The 26,888-nt window shown below is 41.0% G+C and overlaps 1 protein-coding gene across 2 annotated transcripts in view; it reads right to left on the bottom strand.

Annotated features, from left to right (window-relative positions):
* The window catches only part of Lamp3 (lysosomal associated membrane protein 3), a 45,494-nt gene that overhangs the window by 7,696 nt on the left and 10,910 nt on the right, over positions 1-26,888 (bottom strand). The window contains exons 4-6 of one of the 2 annotated variants that reach the window (XM_027942098.3): positions 8,368-8,425; positions 4,660-4,830; positions 875-1,929 (exon numbers count right to left, since the gene is read on the bottom strand). In XM_027942098.3, the coding sequence (XP_027797899.2) occupies positions 1,790-1,929; positions 4,660-4,830; positions 8,368-8,425 (369 nt within the window). In that variant the 3' untranslated portion in view covers positions 875-1,789. Of the gene's footprint in view, positions 1-874; positions 1,930-4,659; positions 4,831-8,367; positions 8,426-26,888 lie in introns of those variants that run through there. The other variant, XM_027942099.3, reaches the window with a different exon arrangement.

Raw genomic sequence — 26,888 nt, 5'->3', positions numbered from 1 at the left:
ACTGCCACATCCTAGAAGATTAAATTTACTCTAGTTATTCTGCAGGGTGGTTAGTGGCACAGTGAATAAACACCTCGCCCTCTGCTCTCTAGAATCTTTCAAATGCTCTTCACCTTGAGCACAAGGGAGCCTGCAGAAGGCACCTATTTGAGGGAGGAGGAGAAAAAAGGGTAAGTTTCTGCAAAGCCAAGCCCTTGCTCTTAACCCCGAGTCACTTTGGGGAACACCAGGCCCTCACGCCCCAGATTTCTATTGACATCTCCTGTTTTAAGGAGGAAACAGGTATTTCCTGACACTCCGATTTCAGCCTTCAGAGGCTCTTCAGGCTCTCTTGAAGCTGAGTGCCCTCTCTACCACTTCACTTCTAAGAAAGAGGAGAGAGCGAAAATACCTCTAAAGAGAGCCAGTGCATTTCCTAGATAAGCAGCAGTTACAGAGCTGTTGCTGAATTTCATAAACTTCCTGTTAGAAATGAGGAGTGGCAGGCACCCTTGGAAGATGGAAAAAATAAGAAAGAAACTTCCTGTTAGTAAAATCAGTTAAGAACATCTGGAAATCCATTATGTTCTCTTTTTATCTGAACTGAAATCTCAACTCTCATATTTAAACACTCACTCAATATAATAAAAAACCATTAATAGAATGTTTTCCTCCAGTTAACAATCACTCCCAATCAGGAATTTACTGGTTTATAAGTTGTTTTTTTTGGTGAATGTTTGCAAAGAGGCAAAGGTCATGATCTAGGTAAGTCAACCTCTTCTTCCTGACCTAGCTCTCCTCCAGAAATAGCCCAAATCAATAAATATATAAGGACAGAATAGCATCGAAGATAGACAAATCAGAAAAAAAAAGTGTTAAGAAAGATGACAACAAATGAAGTTAAAGAAACTGAAGAACGAATATTTATTACATCTCTTTTGTTTGCCAAGATCTTTGATATGTGTTTTACATTAAAAAGTGAAATATTAGACAGTTTCTATTTTTAAAAATAATAATATATTGGAATAGTATAGAATATCTTTTTAAAATGATAGTATATTAAGACCATTTATAATTTGAGTAAGTCAGAGTTTGGATAAAATCCAGGAGTTTAAAGTCACTTTGTAATCTATTTTGAAATGGACTTTTATACTTGCTGGATATTTTTTAAAAGAAACTGGATATTGAGAATATTCTTAGAAATATATAAGAAAACATCAGTGCAGTTTTAAAATGTCTTTCCTATCATCCTCCCTCCGGATTTTGGCTTTCTTCTTCTCCCAAGCACCGTGTTCATGCCTGTCTTTTGCCCCCTGATTCTTGAAACCAGACCTGTCTTATTCAGATATGGAAGGTGGCCCTCGGGCCAAGCTGACACAGCCTCCCTCAGCAGATTGGAGGAAGTGGGGTGAGGGTTGCCCTTTGCTGGCCCTCTGGTGGAAAATTGGGTTTCCTAACCAGTTTGGGAAAGTGGGACAGGCAAAGAAAGCCGTCAATCATGGCTGGGTGCAGTGGTGCACACCTGTAATCCAAAGGGTCTAGAGGCTAAGGTAGGAGCATCGTGAGTTCAAAGCCAGCCTCAGCAAAAGTGAGGTGCTGAGCAAGTCAGTGAGACCCTGTCTCTAAATATAATACAAAATAGGGCTGGGGGGATGTGGCTCAGTGGTCAAGTGCCCCTGAGTTCAATCCCCAGAACCCCCTCTCCCCAGCCCCCCCCCAAAAAAAAGAGGTCGACCCTTTCACTTTTGGCTGAATATTAAGCCAGAATTCCCAAGGCCGTCGCCCTGCACATTTTGAAGAAGGTGGGGCTTTACATGCGTTCATATCCTCTATTGGGCCTCTTTCTGGCCACCAGGCATGCGGTTAGCCAAATGACAAGTAGTCCTGCGATACTCAGGCCCACGGCCACAGGGATCTCTCTCCTGTTTCTGTCACTGAAGCATTCGTCCGCTGTAATTGAAGTCAGAGTAACAGGTGTTACAGGCTGGCCACAAAAGCTGGGAAGTGATACTGCCCCTGTCTGTCTCAGTGTCGTGGAAAAGGAAACTGAAAGAGAGGTGGAGCTCTGGGCCTCCACCTGCTGCCTCAGACAACAGATGGGTGAAAGCAGGAAGGAAAAGGATCAATACAGTGGATCTGAAATGGGTAGGGCTGGTAGTTGCTTAAGGAGTTTATTCAAAGGTAGATCTACAGGTCCCATGCCCAGGAATATGGAATTTAGTGGGGCTGAGGTGGGGCCTGGGGACTCCGATGCAGCTGGGAGGCAGATCCAACCTTGGGCAACACTAGTTTGGTCTAGAGGGTTATGACTGGAGTCCTGTTCTAACTCTCAATCCAGATGAGCCCTCCAACTCCAGAAAAGGGTTCCTGTACCCAAGTTTTCTATTCAAACTCTTTTCTTCTTAAAGGGGCTGCTGGAACAACCTGGTGTTCTTTGGATGACAGAAAATTTAAAAACAACAACAAAAAATATGTAAAAACAGTAAAAAGAGAGCAAAAGTAAACTTCTTGTGGGCTCCCGTGTCCTAGGGAGAAGAGGTATGATGCGAGGTCAGTGTCTGAGGTTTGGGGTGAGCTTTTCTTTGACAAGGCTGAACTTTTGTACTTGTTGGATTCCTCTCCATTTAAATGTCAACCACTGGCCAAGATTTCCCTAACTCCACCCTCCGTCTGCCACCAATGCTGTGTCAATCGAATCTTCCTCTATACCTCAGTAGCCCTTTCATGTCTTTTTTTTAAAAAAAAAATTATTTTTTTTAGATGTTGATGGACCTTTATTTTATTCATTTATTTATATGTGGTGCTGAGAGAATCAAACCCAGTGCCTCATACATGCTAGACTAGCACTCTACCACTGAGCCACAACCCCAGCCCCTGCACATGTCTTTTTTAGCACCAAATTTTACAATAGCCTGATCCTTTTGATCACCATCTCTCATTCTCTGATAAAAAATACTACTCAGGTGGTGGCGCATGGCTGTAATCCCAGTGTCTTGGGAGGCTGAGGTAGGAGGATCACAAGTTCAAAGCCAGCCTCAGCAACTTAGTGAGGCGCTAAGCAACTTATCAAGACCCTGTCTCAAAATAAAAAACAAATGGCTGGGCATGTGGCTCAGTGTGAAGCACCCCCGGGTTCAAACCCTGGTACCAAAAAACAAAACAAATGAAAAAATAACCCCCCCAAAATTGTTAAAGGAATGACATAAATCTTCCCATTTGAGCATGTGTAGGGAGATTTGAATAGCAAAGGCCAGGAAAATGGAGTTGAGCTCCAGCAGTGATGGTGGGGTAAACGAGAATATTCTGGCAGTAGAATCAGTAGGGCTTTGTGAGCGTTTGGTGAGAGGGTGGAAGAGAGGAGCGAAGGATAACGGAGCCTCTTGCTTGAGGACTCACCAATGAACAGTGAGTTTTAGGAAAACAAAGTAAAAAAAAAAGAGCTTCTCTCCATCTGCTTTTTAGCACTGATAATAGGAGCCAGGTGTGTGTTCCTGAAAGGTTTGATTCCCCAGCCCTGCTCGCTTCCTGCCTCACAGAGGTTCTGATGGGGAAGATGAGCAAATGTGGGCCTCATTTTAATTTCACATGATCAGTCATGGAGGGTTTCAAACCTTCATCATGTGCTTTAGAAAAATACTTTCCCTACATTTGAAGTTTTGAGACCAGCTGACAAAGTGTTTGTTGCTAATTTTACTATTTAACCTGAGTTCTAAATTTTACTATTTAACCTGACTGTAAAACCTGCAGAAATCAGGGCTCCAAGGTGAGCAAGGCCTGACGCCTTAGTCTGCTAAGTGTTTCCCACTACATTGGAGGTGTTTTCTGCTAGACACATCTTTGATTTTATAATGAAACCCAATGTGAAATCAGATTCTTACTATAGAAATTTAATATATGGCTAAACTCCTAGCTTAACCTATTTTGGATAATTGAGAAGAACTTATATAAGATTTTTGATGTCTCCTGTGAGGGATATTTTAGAAATTGAAGCTCATGAGCCTCTGATCATAAGTAGGAAAACTTGTGACCCTGCTTTCTGGGTGGGGAGAAAAAGGCTTTTCTGGAAAGTCACCCTACTCTGCTCCTGGCCCTCGTCCAAGGGCTGGTTTCCTTCCTGGGCAGCATCAGGCAAGCTCTGCCTGTGGTGGTTCAAACCCAAAGCAGAAGTTAGATGGAAACTAAAACTAACTATGGGGAAACACTGTTGGGTAGAACAACCCGTAACTGAGAAGAGGGGATCCAACAGAGTTTCTTTCTTTTTCAAATTTTGCTCCTTTCCTTCTGCAGGTGGGAAAGAATCTATTCTGAAAGCTTCATTCACTAATTCTCAGAATCTATAAAGTGTTCTCCAAACATGCCAGAGTTCCCCCAGGGCTCAGTAGCATGTATAAGAGATATCACAGATGTGCTTCCTGATGGATTGCGTGTGTGCTGAAATGAGTGAGAATGTGTTTTGGTTGGACAATGTGAATGCATCCTGCTGGGAGAGAGCTGTGAGTGTGCATGAGTTAAGGCATCTGGTTCTGAGGAGAGAGTGGCCAGGGGGAACTCTGTCCTTAGAGCTTTGTGGATGTTTCTATTCTAGAAAGCTCATGTAATTCCTGCCCCTTAGACAGCATCAGATAGAACTTGACTTGGAAGTGAAGCCTATGTTTGTGGCTTGATGAACATTTAACTTACCATTTCCAAAGTGATCTCCTTCGAAGTCGAAGGCTTGAAGTTGGACGTTCATTGTTTTCAGCTGAAGCTGTGGGGACAGCTGGATGCTCTGTTCACTCACACACTTGAAGGAATGCCCAACCACCGTCTCAAACATCATCACAGCACTTTTCATGCCTTTGTAAGCTTTCTCTGAAGAGAAAAAGTGAAATTTACCTATAAAAAAATTCTGGCCTTTCTCCACTGAGTCCCAGTTGTTGCTGGGCGGGGAGAAAAATGTGACCCACGTGCCACATGAAAGGACTTTCTTTAGATGTGGCTCTCTGAGGGTCCTGCTACCTTCTCCTCATGAAAAAAATACCCTTATTTTTTGGGGAGGCTCTGGAGTATAGGGGAAATGTCTCACAGAAATGTTGAGGATTCTGAAGTGAGAACTTTGAGGAATGCTTCCTCCAGTTCTTTTAAATCACTGGAGATGGTTGTCAGTGCTTAAGAGGTACCCACAGAAATTTTAATAATAAGAGAGGACTGCTCTCTGACACAGTCACAAGAGCCCTTAGTGACCCAGAGCAGAGATAGGCAAAGTCAGCAAGTGGAGCGTTCGCATATCACTGGCTGAGTGCATAATAGAGTAGGAGGAAGAACTCAGCAGGAGAGGATGTTACATCCACCCATGGAAACTGAGAAGGGCAGGGCCTGTGTCTTCTTCTCTTCTGAATGCTATCCTCAGTCTGCCTTGCCTATAAGCCCTATGTGCTTGGCCTGAAGGTCCCTCAGACCTCACTGGCTGTATGTTTCTTCTCTTGGACACACTGGTGCCCTGCTGGCCCTTGGCACCCCAGCAAGCTACTTGGTAGAGTGCTCAAGGACGGGCCCTGTCTTATGACAGGTGCACCCTCTTCAGGGAGGTGATACTTCAAGGTAGATGGGGTTAAGGATTTTAATCACATAATGAAGTTTATTGGCTCTAATTCCACACTTGTCAAGCACCCTTCTTCCTGTCCATAGTTAGGCTTCTTGAATGGGAAAAAACTTGTTGGCCAGAGGACCCAACTGTCTTGTCTTCTTGGCCATTATAGCGAGAAATAGCCATGTGATCAATTAACAAGTTGGCATTAAGGTCTACATTTTACGTGCAAATGCCCTAGATGTTTCCTACATATGACCAGGAGTAACTCCTAACAGAGAAGAGAGGATCAACAGAGTCTTTCTTTCTCAAATGACTGCATCTTGCTCTTTTCCTTCTGGAGGTGGGAAAACTTGTGAAAAAAACTGTGAAACTTGTGCATATTACTGTATCATGTGATCCTGATCCCTCTCTCCCCACACTCATGGTCTATTATCACCACTCCACTAAAAGTGTGACTGCATTAATACTACAACTACAACTGATTGCTGCTACTAATAGCACCATCACAGCCACTGTCACTATAGCTCCTGTTGCCAATGCTAAGTCTTGATCATTGGGACCTGGGATCATATTTCCCCTTCATCAGCATCTAAATTAATTTCTGGTCTGACTTTCCCTTCCCCTGACTCTTAAGATGACTACCTTATCACTGGCAAAAATTTGATCCACGCCTAGTGATAACATCAGTTAATTTATGTTAGCACTCACATATTTATTCCCCAGCCTATATGAGACAGATTTGAGTAATGCACATGAAAATATGTTCTCAATATGATATTTTACTTACATTTAACCAATAATCATTAACAAAATCCTCCTGAACAATATCAACATAATATAGTAAATATTTTAAATAGATATTACCCCACATTTTCATTTTTTTTGGCCAGTTTCTTTAGTGTAAGTTTCTTAATTAATAGAATAATGTTTAAGCTAATCCAAAGGTAGAACTTTGAAAAGGAGAAAACAAACACAAAATCCAGTGTCTGCACAGAGAAAGGGGGTCAATACAGGTGTGTTGTCTAAGAGTAGGCTTTCTGGGGAAACATCCGGGGCCTTTGGGAGACTCACTGGACTTTTTTGGAAGCATGACTGGTCCAGTAGTGAACACTGTAGGAGCCCCCCATGGGTAATTCTCCATACAGCAGCCAAAGTGAATTTATAAACATAAATCGGATATATCATTTTCCTACACCAAATCCTCCCACGGCATCCTTTCACACTTTAGAATAAATCCAAAGTCCTCAGTTTGCTTTCCACACAGGCGCTGCATATTCCAGCCTGGTCATCCCCCAGACCTCGTGGGTTGTGAGTTCCCTGTCTTGGGTGCCGAAGTGCCCTGCTGGTCCTTAGGTGCTATAGTAAGCCCGCTTGGTACAGCCTGTGCATCTATTGTCTTGCCATCAGAAAAGAGCTTGCTCAGGCCCAGATAGTCCTAAATGGTGATATCTGCTCAAACCTCACCTCTTCAGAGCTGCCTTCCTCCCCTGAGGATTCCCTAAGGCTGATCAGAATCAGCTTTCCATTTCTTTCCACTACTCATAGAAGGTACCAGCCCTTAATAGTGTCCTATAATTTAATGTGTTCGTGTGGGGTCCCCTCCCTTTCCAGAATGTATGTTCCATGAGTGCAGGAATTATCAGTTGGAATAATTAGGGATCCCTAATGGCTAATAACAAATGGAGCTTGGCCTTCTCTTTATTTTCATAGAACAAGTGTGTGATCCCAAGTGTAGAGAATAATTTGCTCTACTGAAACAGCCCCTTTGAAAGTAAAAACTCCCATTTTTTTTTTCACTTCTAAACTTTTTCATACTGAGAATGGAGGCTGAGGGGCTGTCCCTTGGCCCTGACTGCTCTAGGTAATCTGAGACTATGACATATTTCTGATTTACACAGCTAAATCTACATGTTTGTCTCCTGCTTTTTGTTTCTGTGTCCCTTCTCTTTTAAAAGTTTTCTGTGACTAAGTGAAGTGGCACCCCTTTAATCCCAGCAATTTTGAAGCCTGAGGAAGGAGGATGGCAAGTTTGAGGTCAGTCTCTTCAACTTGGCAAGGCCCTAGGCAACTTAGTGAGACCCTGTCTCAAAAGTTGGTGGTGGGGTCTGGGAATGTAGCTCAGTGGTGAAGTGGTCTTGGGTTCAATCCCCAGACACTGCCCCCCCCAATCCTCCACCCCCACCAAAAAAAAAAAAAAGTTTTCTATTCTCCTGAGTCCTGGAAGATGAGCTTTGAAACAGAAAGATCTCTATCTTTCTTCCTCAGAGCTGGTTTTGAATAAAAACCTCTTTTTCTTTCTCATCAACCTGCCTCTTGCTTTTTTTTTTTTTTTTTCTTTTTTTTTGGTACTGGGGATTGAACTCAGAGGCACTTACCCACGAGCCACATCTCCAGTCCTTTCTATATTTTATTTAGAGAGTGTCTCACTGAGTTGGTTAGGGCCTCGCTAAGTTGCTGAGGCTGGCTTTGAACTTGTGATCCTCCTGCCTCAGTCAGTAGGAAGCGCATGCAGGTAGCAAATTCCCCCAGAGTTCTCTTGCAGGCTACTTCATTATTATTATTATTATTATTTTGTAGTTGTAGATGGACAGCATGCCTTTATTTTATTTAGTTATTTTTATGTGGTGCTGAGGATTGAAAGCAGGACCTCACATGTGTTAGGCAAGCACTCTGCCACTGAACTTAGCCCCAGTCCCCTACTTCCTCATTTTGTTTCTTAAAAAGCAGCATCAAAATTAACAGATTCAAAGATATGAAAAATAAGCTAACCAGAAGCAGAGTATCATGGCTGCTCGAACAGCCATTCTCTAAGTACCAACCTGGATTTGAGACGGTCAAATAGGCTTCCACTTCACTGATATAATATGAATTTTCTTCCTGTAAAACAGCAGCATGTTAACCTATGGGTCATCTCCATTTTTATGTTTATGATTCTGGCTTACAAACTTGTGTTGTCAGAATTCCAGCTATTATATCATTGATGTGGGGGCTGGGGGCACATGGATACTGAACCACAATGGTGTTAGAGAATTTCAATAAAATAAACACACCATATCATAAATATAAAAAATAAGTAATGGCTTCTTTCTGGCCCTGGACTTTCTATGGCTTACTTGTCACTAGACCCTGAAACTCAATTCCACTAGTATAATTTGAGTCCTTTCAGTAGTGCCAAGTTTCCCCTTTGAAGTGCAACTACATTGGGAAGGTGAAAGGGTTGGAGGGACACATATGAGCTTTTCTAATAATTTATGTCTAAGGGAAGGAGTTCTTAACTTGACAGCACTCATCCCCAAGGGTAAAATTCATGGGATACAAGAACCCTCTGGAAAAATAAAGTATGCAAAATTGTACATGCATTTTCTTCCATGAGATGTCAATTTCTTGAAAGAAATTAATAGGCCCATGTTCTCAAAATGGTAAAATGGGACCCACAGGAGAGATTCTGGGAAGAAACCTTTTACCTTAGAAGAGGACCCCAATTTAGAAACACAAAGTAATATCCCAAACTTTATTTAGGGGTAGTCCTTTTGGACAAAACAAATGAACTACAAAGTAACTATAACCTCCTCAGAGTGTAAAACAATCAAAGGAATTGAATTGGGGTATGAAAGGGTAAAATGAAAATGGAATTTATTTCTTTGGTGCTGGGGATTTAATCCTTGGGTATGATGCATTCTATCATCGAGCTACAATGTCAGCCTGTTTTCTGTTTTTTTTTTTAATTTTTTAATATTTATTTTTTAGTTTTTGGCGGACACAACATCTTTATTTGTATGTGGTGCTGAGGATCGAACGCAGGCGGCATGCATGCCAGGCGAGTGCGCTACCACTTGAGCCACATCCCCAGCCCCTGTCAACCTGTTTTCTGTTTTTTAAAGTTGGTGATTTAGACTATTCTCATATGAAAGAAGTGCAAAAAGTGGCAGAGTAATCAAAATTGGAATCTGAAGTCAAATTACTTTTTAAAAAGTTTCCAGTCTAGTTGTTAAAGAAATTTAATAACCTTCCTTCCTTCCTTCCTTCCTTCCTTCCTTCCTTCCTTCCTTCCTTCCTTCCTTCCATACTGGGGAATGAACCCAGGGGTGCTTAGCCACTGAGCCACATCCCCAGCCCTTTTAATATTTTATTTAGAGACAGATATTACTAAGTTGCTTAGGGCCTTGCTAAATTGCTGAGGCTGACTTTGAACTGTGATTCTCCTGCTTCAGCCTCCTGAACCGCTGGGATTACAGGAATGCACTACTATGCCTGCAACAATAATAATTTTAACTGCATTATAATCCATTTGTCTATTATTCATGGATGAAATGATTCATTGCATGTTGTTTTAGCAAGGTCACCAATACTGACACACTGACCTCTAGATCCTACAACTTTTTGATTCACTGTTATAGTTTGGATCAGGAATATTCCCCAAAGGCTCACGTGATAAAGGCTTGATCCCGGCTGGTGGTGCTATTGGGAGGTGATGGAAACTTTAGGTGGGGCCTAGTTGGAGAAGTAGGTCACTATGAGGTTAGCATCTTTGCTCCAATACCCTCCCTGCCCTAATGTTCTGCTAATAGGCCTGGAATCATTCAAGTCAAGTCATCATGGACTGCAAATTCTGAAACCAGAAGCCCATTAAATATTTCCTCCTCTTAATTGATTTTGTCTCAGTGACGGAGAGCTGACTAACACATTCACCTAATATGCTAAGAGCCAAGTATATGATGCATGGCATTTTTGGTCGAAAGGTGACACCAGCTAGCCATTGAGATGATATGATTATGTTAAGATTTGCATTCATATGGATATTGGACTCCTACTGTTCACCTAGGCAGGCTAAGGGACTCCTGGAGAGTTCCCATTGGTTGGGGAAGTACAGTAGGAGGGAGTTCTGGAGGAGGAGCTCTCTCTGCGGGTCAGGGAGGAGGCCGCGTGGGTGGATCGAAAATCTTCCCGGGCACGTACCGGACATTGGTGGCAGTTTCAAAAAATAAAGTTTGTTCCTGCTTGAGTGGCTCGTGATTTTGTGCCCAGCCAGACTGAGGCAACTGGCGGCCCGCACGGGGAACGCCTGAAGCTTGGAGGTGAGTAAAATTGCTCGCCCCTGAGGGAAGGCAACAAAATGGGTGACCATTTCAAAAAACAATGTGTTCTCGTTTTGATTTATCTTGTTTTTGTTTCAAGCTGCCTATCCCTAGAATTTTCTCAGGCAAACTGGGAAAAATGGTTGGCTCAAGGTTTGAAGTTGTTGGGCCCTGAGAAAGAGAAAATTGATACAAGTATTCTTTGTTCGGTTTTTGTTTCATTCTGTTTCGGTTTTGTTTTATGCTATCTTATTGGGTTGCGTTACCTTTATAGTAGATTAGAAACTAGTAAAAAACAAACCGAAAGACTGTTAAGTAAATTGTTAGAGGTCCAGACTATGGTAGAAAACATGTTAGGTCAAGCGAAAGAGAAGGTCTCTCAAGCTAGTCAGACAGAGGAAGATTTGAAGAAAGAAAGCTTAGAGGAAAAACAACCATCAGGCGGGGAATTACAACAGGAGGCTGCTACTAACCCCGTTCTATCACCAGAGGGCATAATTCAACCAACAGCTCCATTCACAGCTGAGCGGCCCTCAACTCCCATAGTTGATGGACGGAATCCTGAGGCAGGACCCCAAAGATTAGCATGCCCTGTACTTGAGCAGGCAGGAGGGCAACGAATTCACCATGCTTTAGATTTCAAAACAGTGAAGCAATTAAAGGAGGCTGTAACAACCTACGGGCCACAAGCACCCTTCACTGTGAGCATGGTCGAATCCATTACCAACTTAGACATGACGCCAGCAGATTGGGCTAACATGTGTCAATCTATGCTAAATGGAGGACAATATTTGTTATGGAAGGTTGCCAATGAGGAATTTTGCATGGAGACAGCTAGGCGAAATGCAGCAGCCAGTTACCCTCAAAGAAATCTAGATATGTTATTAGGAAAAGGACCTTATGAGGGTCAACGGCAACAAATTGAATATGATCCTGGCTTATATGCACAAATTGCTGTAGATGCAGTTAGGGCATGGAAAACTTTACAGGGGCATGAAGATTTACAAGGACAATTATCTAAGGTAATACAAGGAGCTAATGAACCTTACGCTGAATTTGTAGATAGGCTTATTCAGACAGCTTCTAGAGTATTTGGAGATACAGAACAGGCAATACCATTTATAAAACAACTGGCTTATGACCAAGCAAATCGTTGCTGCAGAGAGGTCATCAGACCATGGAAACATGAAGATTTAAACACATATATTAAATTATGTAGAGACATTAATGAACAAGGGCAAGTCTTAGCAGCAGTACAACAGGCTTTAGATGCCAGGCCAAAAACATGCTATAATTGTGATCAAACAGGACATTTTAAAAGGAGTTGCCCCATAGGAGGAGGGTTTAACAAGGCTAGGTATCAAAGGAATAGAATACCGGGTATTTGCCCACGATGCCGTAGAGGGAAACATTGGGCTAATGAATGCCGTTCTCAAACCACCATAGAGGGTATTCCGTTATCAAAAAACAGACAAGGACCAAGTGTTTACCCACGATATCGTGGAGAAAGACATCAGGCTCCATTGCCAAAAAACGGACTGGAGGGCCCAATGCTCCGGGGCCCAAAACCACAAATATACGGGGCAATGGAGGAACCCAGCAGCACCATCAAGGTAGTGCCCAGGACGCATTATCCATTAAATCCCTCATCAAACAAACTAGAGGGAACGCAGGGTTGGACATCTGCGCCTCTGCCAGAGCAGTACTAACTCCAGAGATGGGAGTTCAAATCATTCCCACAGGAGTAAAAGGACCTCTTCCCCAAGGAACAGTAGGCTTATTATTGGGACGCAGTTCTTCAACACTAAAAGGACTTATGATAAGTCCTGGGGTAATTGATCCCGATTATGAGGGTGAAATAAAAATTATAGCTAGTTTTCCAAGAGGTATATCAGTAATTTCACCAGGAGATAGAATAGCACAGTTATTAATAATACCCAGCCTACATGATAAATTTTCCAGTCGTACTGTAGAAAGAGGTTCCAAGGGATTAGGCTCCACAGGTGTAGATTGGGCTATGCTGTCTTTAAATCTAGATTCTCGCCCCATGCTAAAACTAAATATTCAAGGACATGACTTTAATGGGCTACTTGATACAGGTGCAGACCTTAGCATCATATCTCATCAAGAATGGCCGAAATATTGGCCATTACAACAAGCCACTCAAACGCTTCGAGGCCTAGGAGTGGCAACTAATCCCCATAGAAGTGCAATGGTATTAGATTGGAAGGATCCTGAAGGATGTGAAGGAACTATACAGCCACAGTATAGTATTGGATCATCTTCCTATAAATTTATGGGGACGAGATGTCCTAGATCAATTAGGTTTGACATTAACAAATAACATCAATCCCAATGCGCCCACTACTAGGGCTAGACAAGGCTTTAGGAAAGAAGAAAGATTAAGAAAACAAGAACAAGGTATGACAGCACCAATTCAAATAGATCAAGAAACAAATAGACATGGATTGGATTTTCAGAAAGGGCCACTGAGACAATCAAAATTACTTGGAAATCAGAAAGACCAGTGTGGGTTCCTCAGTGGCCCCTGACTAAAGAAAAGATACAAATAGCCCATGACCTGGTCAAACAACAATTAGCAGAGGGACATATACAACCTTCCATATCTCCCCATAATACTCCCATTTTTGTCATTAAAAAGAAATCTGGTAAATGGAGATTATTGCAAGATTTAAGAGCCATTAATAATGAGATGGTTATTATGGGACCTGCTCAATCAGGGATTCCCCAATTGTCTGCTTTACCAAAATCCTGGTATGTTTTAGCTATAGATATTAAAGATTGTTTTTTTTTCAATTCCAATTCATCCCGAGGATAGTCCACATTTTGCATTTACTATCCCTGCACTAAATCATGAAGGTCCTGATCAGAGATATGAATGGAAAGTACTCCCTCAAGGGATGGCTAATAGTCCAACTATGTGTCAAATTTATGTTAACAAAGCAATGCAGCCACTTAGAAATCAAAATCCTGAACTACAAATATTTCACTATATGGATGATGTGTTATTGGCACATAAAGATAAAAAAACATTGCTAGAATGTTATGCCACACTTACAAATTTATTAAAAAATTATAATCTAGAGATAGCAATAGATAAAGTACAATTAAATCTTCCAATTAATTATTTAGGGGTTTTATTATCCTCAACCATGGTCCGTCCACCCAAAATTCAAATACGAGTAGATCAACTCAAATCACTTAACGACTTTCAAAAGTTATTAGGAGACATAAATTGGATAAGGCCTTATCTAGGCATACCAACAGGAGAGTTGGGACCTTTATTTGATATTCTAAAAGGTCCATCAGATCCAAATTCACCCTGCATGTTGATGCCTGAAGCAAGAAAGGCATTAAAAATCATTGAAACATATATGGAAAATATGCATTTGGATAGAATTGATATAAGTTTGCCTTTATTATTTATTGTACTGCCAACAAAAAATATTCCTACAGGAGTATTCTGGCAAGAAGGTCCATTATTGTGGATACATTTATCTTATTCTCCTAACACTATTCTTACTAGATATCCTGAGGCTGTAGGACAATTAATACTCAAAGGAATAAAAGCAGCCAAGGGAGTGTTTGGGATTTCTCCCAATAAAATTATTACTCCATATACTATAGATCAAATTGATGAGTTAACTAATGAGTTAAATACTTGGGCAATAATCATGTGTAAATCTAATGTTTCATTTGATAATCACTTACCGTCTAATCCTTTGTTGTCTTTTTGGTCTAAACATCCTATAGTTTTTCCAAAGATGACAAAAAAAACCCCTATCATGAATGCTCCAAATATATTCACTGATGGGTCAAATAATGGTACAGCAGCAGTAGTTACCCCTGATCAAACTTTTACATTTTTAGTACCCAAACAATCAGCTCAAAAGGTAGAGCTTAATGCAGTATTACAAGCTTTTATGATGTTTAAAGATTCTGTATTTAATTTATTTTCTGATAGTCAGTATGTAGTTAATGCTATAGTATCCCTTGAAGATGCTGGTAGGATTTCCCCTTCTTCTACTTTTTCTCTTTGTTTTCCACTATACAAAGTCTAATCTGGGACAGAAAAGATCCATTCTTTATAGGACATATCAGGGCACATACAGGATTGCCTGGAGCCCTTAGTTTGGGCAATGAGTTAGCAGATAAATCTACACATGACATACATATTTTCTCCACAATAGAAGAAGCTATAAATTTTCATAAAAGGTTCCATGTCAATGCTAATACTTTACAAAAGCATTTTAAAATAACTAAAGAACAAGCCCGACATATAATAAAACAATGTCAAAATTGTGTGACATTTTTACCACAAGTTAATCTTGGAGTCAATCCTAGAGGACTGATACCTAACCATATTTGGCAGATGGATGTCACACACTTGCCAGAATTTGGAAAATTAAAATATTTACATGTTATAGTTGATACTTCTTCTGGATTTCTGATGGGCTCCCTTCATGCCGGAGAAAAAAACTAAAGATGTTATAGCTCATTGCTTACAAAATTTTGCCACTGTGGGCGTTCCAAAACAGTTAAAAACCGATAATGGTCCTGGTTATGCATCCACCTCTTTTAAACAATTTTGCTCATCATTTGGCATTACTCACATAACAGGAATTCCATACAATCCACAAGGACAAGGCATAGTTGAAAGAGCTCATCAAACTATTAAAATGTACTTATTAAAACAAAAGGAGGGAATTGGAAAGGGGTATATATCCCCCAAAGATAAACTTAAAATAACCCTTTTTACTCTAAACTTTTAAAATTTGGATTCATCAGGGCTTAGTGCTGCGGAAAGACATTTGTATCCAAAAAATGTACATAAGCCTAAGGTACTTTGGAAAGATATTCTAACAGGACAATGGAAAGGTCCTGACCCAGTGATAGTCTGGAGTCGGCGCTCTGTTTGTGTTTTTCCACAGGAAGAACAGCAGCAGATTTGGATTCCAGAGAGACTAACTAAAACAATTTCTACAGACCAAAAGGAAGATGATTCGACTCAAATCCATAACAGCTGATATCCAGATCTCCAGCTTGGCTATTCTTACATCTGCGACAGTGATTAACCAGGATGCTTTTTTCAATATCTATTTTATTATTGCTTTTTTCCACATCATAAAGTTCTATTTTATTTTTGAGCTCATACAGACCTAGGTTAATGTTTTTTCTGATCAGTTTTATTTTTTGACTGTGGAGTTTTTGAACATTGCAATGGAGATTTTACCTAGGTAAAGCTACAAGGCCTTTACTATTGTCTTATGTGTTATATGTTACGTGTGCACACTTCTGTTTTGTGTTGTATGTCTGTATGTGCATATGTCCATATATCACATATGAGGAGCGCTCATGCACATGGATCCAAAATTTTTTTTTATTATTCACGTGATTTTAATAGTTTAATTTAATTTGGGTAAACAGCTGTTGAGAATTGTTTTAATATATGAACAAATAGAAGGTTAACAGATCTGTTTGTTTACTTTCACCTTTCCTTTTCATTATATTTAATAATTCTGTTCAGGATAATGTAAATTGTTCTAAATATTGTTTTCTTAGTACCTGTTGAAATGTTACATATTTTTTTTTAGCATCATTGTCAAAATTCCTATTTTCATCCCAGTGCCAGTGAAGACAAAGATAAAACCAAACTACAACTTCTTCGAGAGTTATCACAACAAACCGTGTAAACTGATACATCAATGATTTATAACTCAACAAGTAATGCTCAATCAATGAGTCGATTTATTTTGGAAGGATATGGACATATTGATAGATTCCTCTGCTTTGAACTGCTTACAAAACTTGCCTGGACTATGTATCACTTGTATGCTTTATTTTGGCAGGATATGGACATATTGATAGATTCCTCTGCTTTGAACTGCTTACAGAACTTGCCTGGACTATGTATCACTTGTATGCTTTGTGATCTATTTGTTGATGCAGCGAATTATGGTAGTGCTAGCGTATCTTTGCTGATGTGTCACTAGTAATGCAATTTTTCCTAGGAGCCGTTAATTGACTTGGTGTCATGACATTTCTGTATCCTCCTCCCTTCTACTAGTGATGGTCTAATTTTGGGGGCCAACAGAGGTGAGGTAAAGAACCTCACCCCCCCACCGGCACCAAGGCCAAATTTGGGGGCCAACAGAGGTGAGGCAAAGAACCTCACCCCCCCACTGGTACATAGGCCTATCCACAAGTATGGCTATATGCTGGACCGGTAGTCAGTGACGGGTATGATCCAATTGCAGTGGTATCAACCTAAGACAGGAGGCTGACGCCTAAAAGTCAGTTTTCCGATGACGGGTAAGAACCATATGTTGAATTGGACAAAACTAACAGGCACGGTCCCTAGCCAGATTGCTTGTTACTTAAACAGAAGGGGGGAGATGCTAAGAGCCAAGTATATGATGCATGGCATTTTTGGTCGAAAGGTGACGCCAGCTAGCCATTGAGATGATATGATTATGTTAAGATTTGCATTCATATGGATATTGGACTCCTACTGTTCACCTAGGCCGGCTAAGGGACTCCTGGAGAGTTCCCATTGGTTGGGGAAGTACAGTAGGAGGGAGTTCCGGAGGAGGAGCTCTCTCTGCGGGTCAGGGAGGAGGCCGCGTGGGTGGATCGAAAATCTTCCCGGGCGCGTACCGGACATTGGTGGCAGTTTCAAAAAATAAAATTTGTTCCTGCTTGAGTGGCTCATGATTTTGTGCCCAGCCAGACTGCGGCACTACTACGCATGCACCTCTTATCTCATGCAAGGCACCTCCATGTATTGCTTTAGTTAATCCTCACAGCTAGGAAAGGAAATGAAGGTTCAGTGCCCAAGGTCTTATCCAAGGTCACAGCCCTAAGAGGTAGCAGAGGAAGATAAAACCTTCAGCTGCCTGTGTCCAAATCTAGCTTTAATTTCTCCTTTATATTTACTCTATGCTGGGCATTGTTCTAGGCCATTGTTCCAAGACCAGACTGCCTCTCTTGAAGTGCTCATTCTCAAGGGGCTTGAAGGCAAGTGGAACAATGTGCTAGACTAGCTATGACCTAGACCTTTTTGGGTGGCTTTTATACCATTTATTCTTTATTTGAGATTCTTTTATAAAGGGAATTACTTTAGGGCCCATAGTTTGGGTTACAAGACTCTGGTCCATCCTAAAGGCAAAGGGGACCCCCTGAAGGGTTTTAAGCAGGATGGTGATATAAGCAGGACTTTGTGATTTTGGAAATGGCTTAGGCTGTGGTGTGAGATTAGTTTAAGGCACAGCATAACAGTTACTGTGGGGAGCGATGATGTGGATCAAGATGTTTGATTGCCTCGTGGTTGTGGTGCACTTGCATTGGGATCCCTCTGTGCAAAAGTACAGGTTAACATTGCCCAGTTGCTATGGTGACATCCGCCCATGGTCACTCTGTGCAAAAACTCAGAATTATCAGTTTTAACCTTGAAACTCAGAGACTGACTCCCAGAGAGAGAGGAGTCTGAGCATAGCAAGAGAACCATAATGTCTCATCAGAGTGTGAATTTCAAGCCTGCCTGCTTTGCAGAAACTTTCCCACAAATAACATTTTTTTCTAGGGAGTGCGTACTGGGGATTGAACTCAGGGGCATTTGGCCACTGAGCACATCCCCAGCCCTATTTTGTATTATATTTAGAGAGAGGATCTTACTGAGTTGTGTAGCACCTTGCTTTTGCTGAGGCTGGCTTTGAATTCAAAATTCTCCTGCCTCAGCCTCCCAAGCCGCTGGGATTACAGGTGCACATCATCATGCCTAGCTCTACAAATAACATTTTGGTGAAAAAAAATTATATAATAAACGTGCTGAGCTAGCTCTGGGTCATTGCATCACCATCCAGATGTAATATCTCACTTGGTCTCCATTTTCTTTCTATGTGTGCCTGTTTGTCTCTTCTAATCCTGCATTGCCCCTTGCTGATATCTGAACTAACCATTGTGCAGGTGGAGGCAAGTTGCCAGACTACTCTGAGCCCTCTGGAAAACCTTCTGGACCCTTCTCTTCCCTTTAGCATCTCTCTGACCCATCCTCACCTAAGGAAAGGGTGCTTTGCATTTCTACAAGGGTCCAGTTTGCTAAGTGAACTCTTTTGCCTGTGTTACCCCATTTGCAACATCCCCCAACAACAACCTCCCAAGATAGAATGCATATTATCAGCCGAGTTTATAGCTGAGAGCAAAGAGGTTCAGAGGAGTTAAGCATCTCCCTCAGATTCACATAGCTTATAGGTGAAACCAAGCAGGACAGTGATTACAGGATCCTTTCATACTGTGGGGATAGGTGAAAACTTTGTTATATGAGAACTTTCTTTTCTTTTCCCTGGAATGCAGGAGCTTATAACTGTGTATAGGAAGCAGAACTGGCTACATAAGGGATGTATGGGGTCTTACACAAAGTGAAAATGCAGGGTCTCATTTAAAATTCATTAAGAATTTTAAGAGTCAACAGCAAATCATTAAAGCAAGCATGAACCCTTTCAAATGCACAGATTTCACACTGAGGAAACCAGCCCCAACAGGAAGGGCTGTCTGTTCTTGGTCCACAAGAATCATATTAATACAATCAAGCTAATGCAAACAATGAGGCTTTGCTCAAGAGATGGTTCACATTCACTGTGAGTTCTTTTTCATGACATTATAGGTCAAAGTCTAGAAACTTCTATTTTGCTGCCTCAAAATTAGCGAAACATTGACTGGGACTGAGCTGATGTCTGTCTTTAGGCTAAAGGAAAAGTATGTCAGGTGAACTCATGTAAACAGGGGGATGTTTAGTTTTCTTAGAATTCTAAGTTTTACATAATTTATACTGCTGATCCCAAGTGGATCTTACTCAGATAATGGTGTCCACCTTATTCTGAAGAGTTATGTTACAGGATGTAAAGATATAAAATTGTCTTAAACTACAGCAAAACACATTTTTAGATTTGGAATTCAAAATCTGGCATAATTCAAATAGGAACAGGCCTGAAGTATATTCTATAGGAGGGTTTGCAAGCTTTTTGTGTAAAGAGCTAGGGAGTAAATATTTTAGGCTTTGTTGTTCCCTGATACAATTCCTCAAGCCTGCCATTGAGCAGCCACAGAGAACACATAGACAACTGCGCATGCTCCAAAACACTTCATTTATGCCCCTGGAAACTTGAATTTCATATACTTCCATGTCAAAGATACCCCACTTCACACACCATTTGAAAAATGTAAAAATCATTTTTAGCTTGCTGGCTATACATTCTCAGGTGGAGGGCTGGATTTGGTCTGGGGATCACTGTTTGTTGAACCCTGGTCTACACCATCAGTGGAAAGAAAGTTAACAAGTCAGCCAGTTGGTTATTGCTGAAGGAATCCACGTTATAAACAGAGTAATTAACTTTCTAACTGGGAGAACAAAGTGTTGCTAAGAACTTTTTAATACTAATTTTGAAACATCTTCTTGTCCCCATATTGGCATCCTTTAAGTTGTCAAATCTTTGTCCTTAACTTTCGTTTTTTACTAGTTCAGTAAATGAATGGGGATAGTAACAGGAATTCTTTCTTAGGTTGATATGAGGATTAAAGAAAGAAAACCATGGAAGAAACTTAATGCAGAACCTTCACGTACATTTTAATTGATGTTATTTATAGTGCTGATAATAAATTAGACTGCCCCTTCCTAAGTAAACTGTTTCAGTTGAGATCAATGATAATTTTTATCTATTTCCCAGAGCTCAGCTCTAATGACAAACACACACACACACACACACACACACACTCACACACGGTGGGGGGACAAGCAAGTGAGCTCAATTTAGCTCTGTTAATTGAAGAAAAAAAGCTAACTTCCACTCTGCCAGATGGGGGTGGGTGAATGGGGAGGAAGTCTGGGGTTTGGGAGCTATTTCTTTTTGTTGTTGGAGTTGTGGATTGAACCCAGGGCCTTGCACATGCTAGGCAAACATTCTATCACTGAGTAACATCCCCCAGGTGTCAGATTTAACCCAAACCCTGGGGAAATGACATTTAGCACTTCATTTCTCTGAGGAGAGAGAATATGTGGCATTATTTCCCACCAGATGTTTTTCTCTTTTGGGGTTTGGGTTAGAAAGTGACAAATATATCTACTTGCTAGACTCTTGAAGATGAAGTGAAAACCCTCTTTTTTAACCATGGGTATTGGCTGAATGGGCGTTAACTGATAGGTGCATGCAGCATTTTAGCTCCATGTAAGAAACTTAGAACAGAGTCTTCACTTACATTTTAACTGGTGTTATTTGAATGGATCACATATAAAAGTCTCACCTCTATACTCAGCCAATGGGATGCTGACACCATGCTTCTCACTACTGGTGTCTGAAAGAGCTCTCTGAATATCTCATCAAAGAGATCCTAATTCCTCAAGGAAACTTAATATCTTCCTTAGCAAGCTGGTTTCTACAGCAAGACCCAGGATTCCAATACAAGTCAGCCCTTCAGGTCTTTCTAAGAAGCCAGCATGCCAATGACCAGCATGCCTTGAGGTTCTTCTGTTGAGAACCTTTTATAAAAGGTGCTGTGGGAGGCACATAGTCGCAGATACTCAGGGTGTGGATTTTTATCTTCAACATTAATTAAGACTTTTTTTGCTCAGCATCATAGTGACAAAAAAACAAACAAATAAAAAACCTTTGTTCTAGACAGAGGAAAAGGAAGCCCAAGAGGCTGTTTCTCCTGATCTACTTTTTCGGCAATTTGGCCTAGAGTGCTCTGCACAATTTAGATTCACTCCTTTATTCATTCATTTGTTCATCAAACATTTGCTAAAGAGATACTATGTATAAAGTCAGTGTTGGACCCTAGAGAGAAATGTGAACCAGCCATAAGTTTTGTCTTCAAGACAGCAACATGGACAAATGCATTAATGAAGGTTGGGGAATAAGACGTGGAGACTTGAAACAAAGAGGAGAAATTCTCATCTTTACAGGCTAATGATCACCAGGCCATCTTAAAGGATGAATTCAAAATTAACAAAATTCAAAATTAATTAATAAATTTTAATGAATGAAAATAAATAAAAAATTCAAAATTAATTCAAAATTAATTAATTATAATTAATTAAAATAAAATAAAAATAAAAAAATAATTAAAAATTAAAAGGTGCTGAGGGTACAAGGGTTGTTCTAGGCAGAACATATAGGAAAGCAGGGCATGAAATGGCATGGCATACTTGGAAAGTTCTGAGGGTATTAATGTTTGAACACTGTTAAGTTATCAGGAGCCTAGCTCATGAGTCAGGAGGACCCCAAACACACCACAAAGGCTCTGAAGAAAACGCCAGATAGATCATAAGCATTGATGTCAAGACTTGGGATGGCCAGTGTACTGCTTGGCCCATTCCTCCTTTACACATGGTGATTGATTTCCCCATGTCCTGGATCCAGGGCTAGAGGCCTGAAGCTCCCCAGTCAAAGTAGAAGGTGAGAAATGCATAATGTTTTTTTTTTAAATATATTTTATTTTTATTTATTTATTTATTTTTTAGAGAGAGAGAGAGAATTTTTTAATATTTATTTTTTAGTTTTTGGCGGACACAGCATCTTTGTATGTGGTGCTGAGGATCGAACCCGGGCCGCACGCATGCCAGGCAAGCGCGCTACCGCTTGAGCCACATCCCCAACCGAGAAATGCATAATGTTGAATGTAGAAAAATACACTCTCCCTTCTATATCCATGAAGGGTTGGTTCCAGAATCCCTCTTAGACACCAAAATCTCAAAGGATGCTCAAGTCCTTTATATAAAATGGTGCAATATTCACAGAATATTTGCACAACCTCCCTTATACTTGAAATCATCTCTAAATTGCTTACAATATCTACTGCAATTTAAAAGCTATGCAAATAGTTGTTAAACTACATTGTTTTTAAGGGAATAATGAGAAAAAAGAAGTCTGTACATGTTTAGCACAGAGGAAAATCTTCTTCAGAATATTTTCATGAGCTGTTGATCAAATTCATAGAAATGGAACCTGCAGATACACAGCGCTGACTGTATATCTCTACAAGGCACAGGATGGTGTTTTAAAACAAACTTATCTGGGCAGGAAGGAAGTTGTGGGAAAGAGGGAGAGGAGGTATGTTTATCTTGACCCTAAAAGATCTGAACAACTTTTGGTATATTACCCTAATCAAATGGGACATTGACAGGAAAAGGTTTTCAGTTCTCTAAAAAGTGAAACACAGGGAAATCCATCTTTCGTGACCCACTGCGGGCCAGTGGTTCACATATGTGAGCCTGGCCCACCTCCACCATGGTCCTCAAACTAAATCCTGATTCACCCTGGGACCCACAGTTCCCAGAGATTATCATAAAACTCTTGAGACCAAGGGGGTCTCTGGAATAAAGGGTTTATTAACTGTTACAGATGTAGCCAGAAAAAGTCCAGGTCCAGATCCAGGGATAAGCTCTCACAAATTCCAGCAGTAGGGCTTAAGATAGAAGCAGTGCCCACTGAACCTAGAGCTACAAACATATTCGTAACAAAAAATTGGAGGGCTGGGGTTGTGGCTCAGTGCTAAAGCACTTGCCTCACTCATATGAGGCACTGGGTTTGATCCTCAGCACCACATATACCACATATAAATAAACAAAATAAAGGTATTGTGTCCATCTACAACTTAAAAAAATTGGAGAAGAAAAGCACAAGCTATTGACCTCGAACCTATCTTTGTGGGAAGCCATTCTCACACGTGATTGGGCAACTCCCGGATTGGGTGTGAGGGGCTCTGGCTAAACTGTGTCGGAGCTTTCCCGACCCTCTCCTAGTGCGAGAGCCTGTCCGTGTGGGGGTGTGACTGACCACTGACCCTAAGGCCAATCACTGACCCTGACCTTGGAGTGCTGCCCCCCTCGACCTTCATTGGATGGAATTTTCCCCTGAATTTCTTGTTCCCCAATAAAAGGCCACTCCCTGGCGTTCTCTCTCTCTCTCTCTCTCTCTTGCTAGCCCTGAGTAATCCTTGCTGCCCTACCGGGTGGTTCGAAGTGTGAGCCAGAGAGGTGAGAGCCATCTGGGACCTGGTCATAGAAAAAGGTAATTGAGTCTGGGTGTTTATTTTGATCTCACTAGCTAACTTTTATGCCAAGAACCTCTTTAATGAAACCAGTGCGCTGGTCGCATGGTGGATATCTTGGCTATAGATAAAGAGGGCAGGACAATGTGAAACAGGGAAAGCTTGGGGATAGCACAGTCCATAAGGCACAGTGATGGTTGGGTCTGGATTGGCTGCAGCTGAAAGCAGAATGAGGTGGCTCTTAGAGGGTGGGGATGGGATTTGAGTGAAGGTTTTAATAGACATTCAGGATTGTGAAATGAGCTTCTTTTTTTTTGGGGGGGGGAGGGGGGTTTGGCTTGAGCAACTATGGCCCTTGTAGTTAAATTTAGAACATTTCAAAATTTGTTTTTTCTTACCCACCCACTCTTAGAGAAGAGGAAAAGAGGTGCAGAACAGCTTACAATCTGTTCATGGTCACAGAGCAAATGAGAGCTCTAATTGAAGAATAATAGGGTTAGGTGGCACCTCAGAAAGCAGATTTTCTTTATGTTGTTGTCACTTGTAGTATTTCAATTAAAAAATTTGCAAATTATTAGACATAATTTGAAACCCGGAACTAGAGCCTGTATTTCTTTTATATTCTCCCTTATACCTGGTTCATTGTTCACTGGGCCATGGGTCCCCACTGTGTAGGGACATAATTTTCTTTATGTTGTTGTCACTAGTAGTATTTCAATTAAAAAAAATTTGCAAATTATTAGATATAATTTGAAACTCGGAACTATAGCCTTCATTTCTTTTATATTCTCCCTTATACCTGGTTCATTGTTCACTGGACCATGGGTCCCCACTCTGTGTGTACTTGAGCTAAAGACAGTTAAGAAGAAGCAGGTGCAGAAGAATTCTCTGCCTTCCCCCAGGTCCCTAAAGGCAAGATATAAACTTTTAGAGATCACTTTCTTCTCTATTTACCAAGAAGGACGAAAGTGAGTCACTGGAGACCACTGGAGACCCACATCAGCTGGGAACCACATCAGAAGAATCTACAAAATCAGTCTTACTAACTAGCCTTTATCTACCAGTAGTTTCCCCATATATTTACCTTACCACAGTTTCCTACCTGTGAAAGCCTAAAGTAGCTTTTTTTTTTTTTTTGTCTTGTCACATCTCTAAAATTTATTGTTCTTTGTTGAAGATGTTATATAAGCCAGAGTTCTAAGCCATGGCTTTGAGTTATCTTTCCTGGAGGTTTCTCCTGAGCAATGTACACAGTACACATTAATAAATGGCCTTGTTTTCCTCTCACTAGTCTATCTTTTGTCTCCAACTTATGGGAACAGATTTATGAGGTTTGCAAAAAAAATTACATTTCCTCTCCAATAGGACAAAGTGGATATTCAGTAAATTCTTACTGATGAATGGGTCAATGCATTAGGCCTGCTCATAAGTATCTTACAACTCGGTTCTTGTAACATCTACTATAATATAATGAAACATAAAGTCATTCTCTAAGGTCCTCCTTTTCTCTAGAGCAGTGGTTCTCAAGGGTGATTTTGCCTCGTAGGGTGTGTCTCCTCATTACTGAGGCATGGTGTATTGTCACTTGGACACATTTTAGGTGTCAAGTTCTATTACTGATACCTCCTGAGTAGAGACCAGGGATGCTGCTAAACCTCTGACAAAGCACAGGACAGTCCCCAAGATGACAATTTATCTGGCCTCAAAAGTTAACACTGCTGCTGTTGAGAAATGTAAATTCAGAAAGCAGCAACATTTGAAAAGAGACAGATTGAACTGTAGAGCCCATTTTTCTTTTGGAAAAATCTGAAAGGCTTTCTTGCTGTGTATTTCATATAATACATCTATTAGGGCAGAAGTTACAACATCAGGGTCCATAAGATAAATCTAGCTTGTTTTGTTTGGTCAGTATGTGTTCAAATATTTTAAACGTGTTACCAACACTTAAACAAATATTTTTTTACCTAAAGATCTGAATTTCTGCCTTTTCTTGAACAATCAGAAGAGCTGGAAACATTGGCCTCTTGTTACCACTTGAAAGAAGTGTGTGTCAAATATTTAACAACTGGCACAGTAGGAAGCCACTCAGAATGGACACCTGGCCTTTCCGGATCAAGGTTCCCCAATGGATGGACCCTGCGATTGGCACTGTGATTGGAGCTGAGGAGTGGTGGCTGCCTCTGGGGACGTGGACATTTTCTTCTTCCTCCCATGTGTCTCCTCATTACTGAGGCATGGTCTATTGTCACTTGTCATTTCATGCTTACCTTCACGTTTTTCTTATTAGATTAAGGGGAAAATTAAATCTTTCTTATCTCTAATTAAAGCATTTTAAAAGTTAAAAACATGAGACTACCTGTTTCAAGGGGAAAAATGTTTTTATTAGCTTGCTTCATTCATTGAGTTCTATGCTTAGCTTCTACAATCCTTGAACTTGGAGTTCCTGTTTGGCTGAAACAAATTCTTAAACAAATGCAGAAAATTCCCAGGCTGGCAAGCAGTTTTACCTTCTTCTTCTTCTTCTTTTGAATTTTTTTTAGTTGCCAATGGACCTTTATTTTATTTACTTATATGCAGTACTGAGAATTGAACCCAGTGCCCCACACATGCTAGGCAAGTGCTCTACCACTAAGCCACAACCCCAGCCCAAATTTTACCTTCTTGAAGCTTCTTTGCTTCCTCCTATGCTGAAACCAAATCAACTGCCTGGGAATCTGTGCTGGGGATACAGTAACTAAAGTGGGCTGGCTAGTGAGATTCCGGCAAAGCAATTAGTGCAACACCTTGGGGCCACAGATGGAGAGTGGCTTCCAAAAGGTGGGTGAGGCAGGGAGGAAGGAGGCCTGTTGGTGCTTTTAGCTTCATCTGGGCCCTCATTTCCTGCCCATACCTCTGCAGGGAGAGAAAATGTGGAGCACAGAGGATTTTCAGAAAGGCAGGGATTCTACACTCTGGTGGAGTTTGGTTAACCAGAGTCCAGCCTGAAGGCCTTGGAAAGGCAGGGTCAGAGCATCAGGAGACAGGGGGACTTAACAAAAAGAGAGGTTGAAAGGCAGCCAAGGAAACTTTGATTGGCAATTCTCCCTCAGGCCTGGTGGCAGCAGCCATAATGAGACACCGACAAGTGTTGGAGGTTTTGGATACCTTCCTCTCAGCAATTATTCCTTCACACATTGTTCTGAGCAGTGGTTCAGGTGGAA

Source organism: Marmota flaviventris, chromosome 8, assembly GCF_047511675.1.
Source record: "Marmota flaviventris isolate mMarFla1 chromosome 8, mMarFla1.hap1, whole genome shotgun sequence".
Lineage (NCBI taxonomy): Eukaryota > Metazoa > Chordata > Mammalia > Rodentia > Sciuridae > Marmota > Marmota flaviventris.
The sequence above is the reverse complement of the archived record's forward strand: the minus strand, read 5'-3'. Positions and strand labels throughout refer to the sequence as shown.